We start from the raw sequence: 10,668 nt of genomic DNA, 5'->3' as shown, positions 1-10,668 counted from the left end.
AAAATACTTCATTAAAAAAAAAATAGAAAACTGTTGTTAAAATTAATGGTTGGTAACTTAAATTGGTAGAAAATGAAGTGAGGAGGACCTTGCAACTACTGAGAGTTAAGTCAAGGTTTGCTGGTCTCCAGTTCACATCTAAGTTGGATTTCTTTACTTTGCCGTCACACCAAAACATTCATTTTCCACAATTTCCGTATTTGGAATTTGTCTGATCAAATTAATTGTTGATAACTGAAATTTCTAATTACTAAAAAAAAAACTTTACTCTCCTCTTTTTGACTTAATTATGACAACTTAACTGCTAATAATGATGAAAGTTTATGCTTTGTTGACATGGCTACTTTTTACCAATACTAATGTATTAGCCATTTGGCTAGCATATTTGGTGAAACTACCCAATTAATATCTTACACCCAAAAAAAAAAAAAAAAAAAAGAAGTAATTTTAACATTTATGAAAAAGGATACATATAGATGAATATGTGAAGTACTCCTTACTAATTGTTGTAGACTTATCTCTAATTAGGCTCAAAGAATAATCATGTATAATTAACTCCAAAATGAGAATGAGGGATAGCTAGGGTGATTTGAGCTCCCTCCCGGTTCCAGGTAATACTGGGATTAATTCTTATCACTCGTTCTTCTGGCTCTAAAAAACAAAAAAAAAAGTATATTAGGTCACATCTCTAACTTAATATGTGGTTTGTAATACTCTATTCCAATTTATTCAACTTACTTGAGATTGAATCTCATTTGTTGCCTTTGTACCTTCACATAGATGATCAACCAAAAATAACACATTTTGACTTAAATTAATTAAAATTAACATAAATAAATATAAAAAAAACACAATAATAACCGTTTGATACATCAAAAACTTGAATTGTTCGATGTATATACATATTAAGACTCGAAAATTTATTTTACAAGCCCTTTTTTTAGGGGAAAATTGTTCATAAATAAGAACAAACATTTACCTATACCATAGGGCCAAATTGCATGATCAAACCATACATTTTCACTACACATGCATCCAAGATTTACATGTTCATTCAATAAAGAAAAACAAATCAACCCACCAATTTATGAGTCTCATAAAATAAACCTAAGAAGATTTCTTCTTATAATGGCAAAACTCAAAGCAGTTCTCATCCATCCTCTCTAACACAAAATGAGCAAGCATCCCATTATTTTCCACCAAATTTTCCTTGCACAAAAACTCTTCACTTGAAACTCTTTGAGGGTCTAAGTTATAGTCATGTACAAATACATGTGTCTTCCCACTCTTCGCCGAGGCCTTCTTGTTTCTTGCTAACACACTAGAGGTGTAGATGGTGGACATCCTCCCCGGGGCCGAGTGCCAATGACCTCTTGGACCGTCGATGAGGATGACATCCCAATCAATATCGTAAATTTGGTTTGGCAAGTCATTGATGCCTAGTTTGCATTCAGAAAAGAGCAAGTTTTGAACTGGTTTACACTCATTGTGAGCTTGCTCTTTTACGGAGGATATTAATTCTTTGTACTCGCTTAGCTTTGTTGTGTATTGTGCGTCGTATGCTTCAATTTCAGGGTGTTTTTCTTCCATATATGCAGCATAATACCTGCCAAAATTTATTATTTTAGATGTAACCTAGCTAGCTTAAATTTGTGTGATTTATTTTGTGCTATTTATATAATTATAAAAAATAAATAAATAAATAAATAAAAACATGCTATATATATATGCCTAATATTATGTTCATTCAATTGAGACAACAGAAAAGCATTTTATATAGCTAATTGTGGAATAGGTATATTGTTTTAACTTTTAGTGGTTGGGTTTTTCTATAAAAATACATGATGTAATAATTAATTAAAGAGATATTTTAAATCACATGAGTCAATTTTAATATTCTATTATGTAAGAATGTAATTTAAGTAATATTGTATTTTTACCCTCTTTATTTTCATATTTATATTTTAGTGTTAGACAAGAAGTTAAAACATTTACCAATGTGCAAGCATGCATGTTATATTATGGAATTTATGGATCAAATAATGTGCCACATAGGCACATATATATATACTTTGTGAAGCAATACGTACGTATATATTGATGAGAAGTTCAATTTAATTTTAGCATATAGTAGTGGCATGATTTATTTGTGCGTTATCCTACGTCATATATAACAAGAGTACAATGCTAGAACGGCCTAGCTAAGGATACATGTAAGAGGTTGATGATAAATTATACTTCGTATAAACCTAAGCATATACGTAGCTCACTTTCTCTTTATTAAGAGGTAAACTGTTAGAAAAATAACTCACATCCATGCAAGCAAAATGAGACGACGACATTTGTCTAACATCTGGATGGATAACTAACGTATAATTAAACTAGTAGGCCTAGGTTATCCCTCGTATCACCAGTTGGCTTTAGGATAAAAACTTGTAATTAAGATTGTATGTGGTCAAACTCCCATCTAGCGTAAGCTTATGTATGTATGGTTCAATGAATATAAAATAAAAAAAGAGAATGTATGAAAGAGTCCATTTGAATTCATTAAACTTATTACGTTACCTGTTCTCATCAATGAAAACGGTTCTACCATGGTTGTTAAGAGACCGCCATAACAAAGTTTCATGCGTAAGACCAAAAACAAGAAAGTTACAAGGAGAAGGACACCGACGTAACACATCCGAAATCGACTTTGTATCAGCAATATCCATCTTCTCCGTTGTGTTAGCTCTAGAAGAGTAATGTAGAAGCGTACTCACAACATTCTTAGGTAGAGGGTACCGGGAAGTCGTGTGCCCCACATCGTTAGAAGCCGCAACACCACTTGTAGCCGCGGTGGTGGAGGGAGTCGAGCTCGAGTAGGCCGAGAACGAGTCACGGGTGTATATAAGGGTGAGGAGAAAAATAAGGGTGAAAATTGAAATAACGGCTAAGAACCATAACCTATTTGAGCTACCTTGTTTAAGAATGTAAGGGTGTAAGAGAATAAGTTTTGTGTTGTTTGTGTTATTGTTGTTCTTCATTTTTTTGCATGCAAAAAAGAAGAAAATAAAAAGATAGGGAATAATGAAAATTATTTGTGTTTGTGTTTTTTTTTTTTTTTTGAGTTGATTAAAGATGGTATATATTTAAAGAAAAAAAAGTAGGGTTTAAATAAAGGAAAGAAAGGTAGGAAGTTTGTGAAAAAAAAAATTAAGGGGGGTTGGAGAAACTTGGAGTGGAAATTAAATTAAAAGATGGGTAAGAGAGCTAGAATATGAATGTGACATTATAATAGAATGTGAATTATGATTATATAATATGGTTGATTGATTAAAGTAGTATATATAGTATGTAATTGGAGGATTTTGTATAATGTTATGACCAAAGCCAATTCTTATTGACCACGTGGAAGAATTTGTGGTTAATGATGTAGATTTTTTTATGGTAGAAGCAAATTAGGATTTACGCAATATATGTGTTATGTTGCAAATTTGTTTGTTCATATACATTATCCATCTACTTTGTATTGTCCTTGCAGTAATTTTATGATGTGAATGTATGTGAATTAATTATAGATAATGTCTCCAAGATAGAGCATTCTTTCCATTCTTTGTATCCATAATTTCTTATTGATCCTTATGAAACGATAATATCATAATAATCGAATGATGTTAAAATAAAACTTTTAATATTTCAAAAATAAATTGGTTGGGGAGAAGATTTCATTTTGAATTTGCAGTTGTTAGTTATGTATGTAAATTTGCATTTCTTTTTATTCGTATTACTATCTCGGATCGCACCGTCCTAATTAGTATTCTCTTGTGTTTGCGTAATCCATATTTATTTGATTTTTTTAGACTTTAAAGCTAAATTGATATCATTACAATATCCAATTTAATGTAAAATAATCAATATTATTCTACTATATCGCATAATGTAGCAACTTACATACAATTGGATTGTCTGGCTGAAAACAGAATTGCGTACACTAATCGAGACAATATTTGTACTCCTTTCGCTATTATTCATCTACTAATTGAGTAATCTTTTCTTTAATGTTTCTTCTTTTGTAGATACATCCGAGTGTATAATAGACATGTTAAATGTTGTAAGTCTCTTTAAAAACTTTTACTTCAAAATGTATGGAACAAACTACAAAACTATAAAGACATACAAGTACAACTTTTGACTAAACTTTTTTTTAAAAAAAAATTAAAAGAAGATTTTAAGAGCAAATTAAAACTTGTACTTGTATATGACATGTAATGTCTCAAATTATCAAAATCATAGAAAGTAGTTGTATACTTGTATGTGGTAAATATTGTTTGTGCACGTTTATGTAATTGTGTGAAATTTTGTACCCAAATAAAAATGATGAAATGTGAAGCTAGCTAGTCATAATCAAGATGTGTATAGGGAACCAACAAACAGATATGCCAAGCGAATAGGAAGCTTCAGTTGTTGGAAGGTCCAGGTCAAATATTACACCAAACTATCTTCATCATTTTAATCATTCAATAATTTTATCACCAAATAAATCACAACATTAGATTTTAGTCCTTAAAAAATAGTCCAATTTCTATTTTATTTATCATTGTCCTAGCAATTTCTCTTTTACTTTGTTTACTGTTACACCCCGCATACTAAAAAACAATTACATGCCTATCCACTTACTACAACTCTTAATAAACAACAGGGTAAACTTTAAAAATAAAGAAAGTACTATACAACACTTTTTTTTTTTTTTTATTTATTTTTATATATCTCTTCAAACATAATTTTTACTTCTCCAAGTTACTCCAAATTAAAGTTGTTTCAAGTTAGTTAACAAAACAAATGGATGAATTAAGAATCAAATGAGTAGTGTTTAAGAGTTGGTTGATCCATACCATGATGGCTGCCTAATTGCCTATAGCCCATTAGCCCTATAGTATGGAACTATGGATACTTGTAGAAACCTAAATCTAATTTGATCACTATAAAATTAATTTACCTAAATAGTACGAATAGTACCTATGGAGCATACAATCCATTATTATGTTGTTTTGTGAATAGTCAACTAGATTATTTGGTTAAAATCTTGAAGGGTGATACTGAAGACATGAGATCAAATCTTGTTTACATATATTGAAAATAATCACTTCGTAAGTGGTGTCAATTCAACCAAATTTGCAGGTCCAACCTAATTAGCTAATACTCCGTACTATGTAAGTAGTGGATCCTGAGTTCGACATATATGAACATCGTAATTTAGCACGACTAGAGCATACTAGACTCGACTCGACTCGACTCAACTAGGCTCGACCCATGCGACACACAATGAACCGAATTAACACCTATCCGCATTCAAGCTTATACTGTATTTTGCTTCAGTCAAATTGATCAATACAAAAACAGCATCACTCCATTTCTATCGATTGAGAAATTCAACCTCAACGAAGGATAGAGAGATGAAGATGGGGTTGGTGATCTATGCGACCTTGATCTTAACAATGGCGGCAATCTCTCGTGGACAACAGTTGAGCTCAAAAGAATGCGAGAATTTGGGATTCACTGGTCTTTCTCTCTGCTCCGATTGCAAAACTTTGTCAGAGTATGTCAAAGACCAAGGTCTCCTTCCTTTCTCAATTTTTCATCCTTTTCCCTGAATTTGATATTTATTATTTCGTTAATTTGATTGATTAGGGTTTTTACCCTTTTTAAAATTTCCGATTTTGGGTTACTTTTGCGGGAATTGAATTGATTAGGGTTGCAGATTGCATCAATATGATTGTTATAGTACATAAATTAGAATTAATTGATTGAAGAATTTGGTATAATTAGCTTATGAGTTCGCTTGATTTTAATACATGAGAATGGTTGGGATTGAGGGAGAATTGGCAAGCATTGATATGTACTAGTATGATTTGTATTAATTTTTGGTGTTTCGATTAGCTTGATTGGTGTATGCCGAGTTTTGATAGGTGTTAGTGATTGTAGACTGTTTATGTGTTGGTTAGGTTAAAGTTCGAATCGGTTGAATCGAATTTGAATGAGTGGCTCAATTTTAGACGGAGAGACCGTGGTGATCGAGGAAGAGTTGTTAGTTTTAGGGAAAAGAGTTAATAAGAGATGAGCCTGAAATTGTGTTCAATGAGTTGATCTAAATAGCCCATTTGGTAGCCACTTATACACAGTGGTAATAGGTATATATTTTAGTGTAATTGGGCAAGCAAAGTAACACCCTAATGTCCGTAGTAATCCAAACTTGTATTTATTTCCGTAAATGTACCTTACCTCCCTATATCACCCTTCAAATGATAATGGATGGACATGATAATTTGTAAATAATTTGGGGTGAAATAGCATTACCATGATGATAATAGACATTATTTTTTTTCCCTTTATTAAATTATTAATTACATACAAATTCAATTATATTACACCATTGATTATCATTTACCAAACAGGCTGTAATAGTTTTGGCGATTGGGAATTATAGCGTGAGATGCTGCAAAGGTAGCTAGTGAATAATATACATTGATGGGCTGTTGATTAAAAATTAAATATTCAAGATTTAAAAGTATTTGGTGTATTTATCATTTTATCTGTGGTTTCATTGCTACCTTCTGCTATCTTCCTTTGCTTGAAAATTAGAGAATAGGAGTTAAATTTTCGAGATTTAAAATATTTGGTGTATTTATCATTTTATCTGTGGTTTCATTGCCTACCTTCCGCTATCTTCTTTTGCTTGAAAATTAGAGAATAGGAGAGTATATAATGGAGATTATGTGGATTTAGCCCTTTACTATTGAGTTAATTATTTGAAATCTGTTGGAATTTGTAAACCTATCCTATGGTCAAATTTGGACTTGTCATGGAAAGCAGCAACTTACTTAGCTCGATAGGCCTAAGTACGAAGACATCCATTTTGTACTCTCCATCCACAGTTTGCCACACTGTCGTGTAAAATCTGGTTAGCTGGGAGGTACAGGAGAGTGGTTTGTATTTTAGACTCATTGGTACAAGATATCCAATCTTCTCATTAAAATTTTGTCACCGTGAATGGGGAATCCACTGAGAATGTTTGCCAAAACTATGGGTATCCGCCACATAAATTGATGTCAGATATAGAAAATCTTTGTGTGGATTTGTGCATTGGCACTTTGGTAGTGATTCTAACCTTAGCTATGGACATTGGACAGTAGCGTAGTTGAGCTGGGAATGTTTTGGTAATTTTAACATCATGCTACCAAAATTCCATAACACATGGCTAAAGCAAGATATATAACATCGTTGATCTCTCATTAATTTTTCCTGCATTGTAGTCAATAGTCATAGTTCTATGAAACAAGAACCATGTATACAGCCTATTCATCTTTCAAATGTCAGGGTTTTTGCAAAACTAAAGTGTTAAATGGAGCTTGGAGGCCTTGTATCTCTATGCTTTCTTTTGAAGAAAAGTGAAATGTCTAGTTGAGATTATGGAATCAAACAGGCAAATCTTGTAATTGGAAGAGGCTAGAGGAATTTGGTTTCTGAGGGGAGCTTGGAAACTAAGCACTATTCAAGAGAATACTTATTGATCTCTGTTTTATTTTATTTAAAAGAGGAATCATGTTTTTGTTATGAAGAACTTTAAGATTTGTTTCCTTTTGTTTGTAATGTGAAAAATGAAGCTAAGTCCTTACCATTAATCAGTTAAAAGAGAGGCTGAATATGAAAGAAATTAAGTTCTGCATGGCCAGACATTGGCTGCCGAAGATAATATGCACTCCCTGCTATGAGATGCCTTATTCTCCCTAAAACCCCACCCCCTTAGATTTATCTTACCATTTTTTGTACTTGTACAGTGCTTAATATGAGTATTTGGCATCAAGAACCTATTTATATAATGTTGATGCTTATGACTTGTGTTTCAGAACTGGTATCTGACTGCTTAAATTGCTGCGTGGAGGATTCTGATGATTCAATGAGCAAGGTACTCTTAATGAAGTTATCTTGAACTTCCAACTTAATATTCAAGATTTTAAATTGTCCCATGATATTATGGATCGGAACTTGATTACTTGAGAGTTTGTGTTTGCTTGATCAAGAACGCCAATAATTTGAAATTTAGCGCCATAATTGTACCTCAAGCTGTATATTTGTGACTTTGTTATGCATAATTTAGTGGACTCTGATTACTATGTCCTAGAGAAAACCTCTACTCACGGAAGAATATTTAGTTTTCATGATACATCCCTAACGTTTTGTGCTATTATATTTTGTAGTTTTGTACCCTTCGTTTTCTTGTCCTGCATCTCTTTTTCACTAGAGTGTTGCTAAAATTGAGAAAAGAAATGAAATCTTCACCTCTGTTTTTGTCACAATCAAACTATTAAAGTAATTGTGTTTTTGACAATTAGAAATAATTACTGCAATCAGGTTATTAACTTTTTAAGAATAACAACCATTACAGATTACCTATGCTGGTGCACTGTTGGAGGTCTGCATGAGGAAACTGGTCTTCTATCCTGAGATTGTTGGCTTTATAGAAGAAGAGAACGACAAGTTTCCTTCGGTCAAAGTTCAATATTCTTTCAACTCGCCACCGAAGATGATTATGCTAGATGACAATGGTGAACATGCTGAAACAATTAGGTTAGTAATGTTCTATTTCTCTGGATTTTTCAACTCCCTTAATCAGCATAATCTTTGGACTTTCCTAGGCCAGTTGTTTACTTTTTTTTAACACACAATTTATCATGATGGCTGGGAACAGCAAACTAGGTGGCTAATTTTCTCTTTTTTTTTTTCTTTTCATTTTATCTTTTGAGCCTTATGTAATGTCCTAAACTTGTAATCATATGTTAATCTTTTTGGATGTAGAATTGACAACTGGAAACGTGAACACATCCTGCAATTTCTTCGGGGGAAGCTCAGATCTGCTGCTAGTTAATTGGGTGACAGGAAGCTAGATGTTGTCAAATCATTTATTGCTTTAGTGAAAATTTTGATCCTTTGTTGCCGAAAGAGTACGGCAGGTTGATCTTGATCAATATTTGACGTGCTTCTAGGTTGATGAAATCTTTTTTTTTTTTTTTTTTTTTATGATAATTGTTCTTATACCTATCTAATTTGATACTTCTGTATTATGAATTGAAATCCACACTGAAACATAGAGTAATTTTCTTCCATTCTTGACTTCTTGAGGGCTCCTTGTGTTTGTTAGCTCTAATGGCATACTATAAACGCCAAAAATGTCTCATAAAAAAAAAACGATGGTAAATCAACTTTTACTGCGTAATTTGGTCTGGATTGCGTAATAAATTGAACAATTCCTTCAACTATCCTCTTGTCGCATCCCATTTTCATTTTCTAAAACAATTTGGCTTTCTTAATAGCCTAAAATTTATACTCCCTCTGTGTTTTTTTAAGTGATACATTTTCCATTTCCGGCCGTGTTTTTTTAAGTGATACATTTCCTTTTTTGGCAAAACAATACATTAAAATATTATATCTCTCTCCTCTCATGGCCCCCACCCAAACCCACTACTACTTTTTTATTATATCTTTCTTCTCACATTCATTACTTTTCAATAAACTATTAACCCCACTATCTTTCTTTAACAATTTTTTAATACTCCACTACCCCACTTACCTCTTATTTTATTTAAGTCAATTAAATTGCCTAAAACTATGTGCCGTTCAATATGTATCACTTAAAAAAACACGAAGGGAGTACTCTCTCTGTTTTTAAATACTTGCTTCACTTTTCTTTACCAGTCGTTTTTAAATACTTGCTTCATTTCCTTTTTTGGAAAGGTATTTCAATATTTAATTCATTTCTCAAACTTAATGGACCCAACATAATACTCTCTCTCCTTCTATTCTCCCACTACTTTTGCTTTTTACAAAATTTTAATTTCTCAACTACCCCACTACCTCCATATTTTATTACTTTCTCCAATTTCTCTTAAAACTCTGCGCATGGAGAAATGGAGCAAGTATTTAAAAATGGAGGGAGTAAACTTTAACGCAATTTTCTATTCTTAAAAGTGTAGCTTGAAACCGAGCTAATCTAGTATGTGAGCCTTGAAGTTTTATGCAAATCTTATATGGATGGATAGTCCTTGAAATAAGTTTTCAAATAATCCCAATTACGATTTATAACGAATAAGATATGGTGAAATACTTATCTCAGTCTTGGACCCTTGAACTATTTCGGCCATATTTTTAATTTTGCAAATAATATCGTCTTGATCCTAATTGGATTGAAAAGTAGATTTCTAGAATTCCAATGATAATATATATTTTTTGACTTATTCTATGTTTGAAATAAAAAATTATGATTAAATTACAAATCAACAAAACCAGACAACCAGCAATGCAACGTGATACGCCGAATCTTACATGTCACAACATATTACCACGTGTCACGACACATATTCCCCATGGTAATTCACCTTCACATAGTAATTTAAAATGGTAAAAATCCATTTTGGATGCAATAGAATGATTTATGTATGATGGTTGAAATGAACAGTAGAATTTCGAGTGATCATATTTAAATTTTCTACAGGCCGAAATACACCAATATACCATGGTATAAAATTATACAGCAAATAATTAGATTCAACTAACAATATAAATTGTGATAATGGAGCTCTCTGTCTACTAATTTCAATGAAAAACCTTGAAAAATTTAGGGATTATAGAGCT

The 10,668-nt window shown here is 32.1% G+C and overlaps 2 protein-coding genes across 2 annotated transcripts; one reads left to right on the top strand and one right to left on the bottom strand.

Moving 5' to 3' along the window:
• Positions 1–838: 838 nt before the first annotated feature.
• On the bottom strand, positions 839–3,287 carry LOC110738734 (protein IRX15-LIKE-like). Its single transcript, XM_021919153.1, has 2 exons — positions 2,566–3,287; positions 839–1,606 (listed from the first exon to the last, which is right to left on the bottom strand). The coding sequence occupies exons 1-2, from the start codon at positions 3,024–3,026 to the stop codon at positions 1,108–1,110; spliced, it is 960 nt and encodes a 319-aa protein (XP_021774845.1). The 5' UTR covers positions 3,027–3,287; the 3' UTR covers positions 839–1,107.
• A 2,028-nt stretch (positions 3,288–5,315) lies between these two features.
• LOC110738735 (selenoprotein F-like) lies at positions 5,316–9,158 on the top strand. The gene is made up of 4 exons (XM_021919154.1): positions 5,316–5,595; positions 7,887–7,945; positions 8,426–8,607; positions 8,836–9,158. The coding sequence occupies exons 1-4, from the start codon at positions 5,436–5,438 to the stop codon at positions 8,903–8,905; spliced, it is 471 nt and encodes a 156-aa protein (XP_021774846.1). The 5' UTR covers positions 5,316–5,435; the 3' UTR covers positions 8,906–9,158.
• The last annotated feature ends 1,510 nt before the right edge of the window (positions 9,159–10,668 follow it).

This window comes from Chenopodium quinoa, unplaced genomic scaffold, assembly GCF_001683475.1.
Source record: "Chenopodium quinoa cultivar QQ74 unplaced genomic scaffold, ASM168347v1, whole genome shotgun sequence".
Lineage (NCBI taxonomy): Eukaryota > Viridiplantae > Streptophyta > Magnoliopsida > Caryophyllales > Amaranthaceae > Chenopodium > Chenopodium quinoa.
Note: the sequence above shows the minus strand (reverse complement) of the source record. Positions and strands in the feature narration are given on the sequence as shown.

Coding starts and splice junctions, on each gene's coding strand:
- LOC110738734 (XM_021919153.1), bottom strand. CDS start 3,026: ATGAAGAACAACAATAACACAAACAACACAAAACTTATTCTCTTACAC. Junction 1,607..2,565: donor GTTTTCATTGATGAGAACAG/GTAACGTAATAA, acceptor AAATTTTGGCAG/GTATTATGCTGCATATATGG.
- LOC110738735 (XM_021919154.1), top strand. CDS start 5,436: ATGAAGATGGGGTTGGTGATCTATGCGACCTTGATCTTAACAATGGCG. Junction 7,946..8,425: donor CTGATGATTCAATGAGCAAG/GTACTCTTAATG, acceptor CAACCATTACAG/ATTACCTATGCTGGTGCACT. Junction 8,608..8,835: donor GAACATGCTGAAACAATTAG/GTTAGTAATGTT, acceptor TTTTGGATGTAG/AATTGACAACTGGAAACGTG.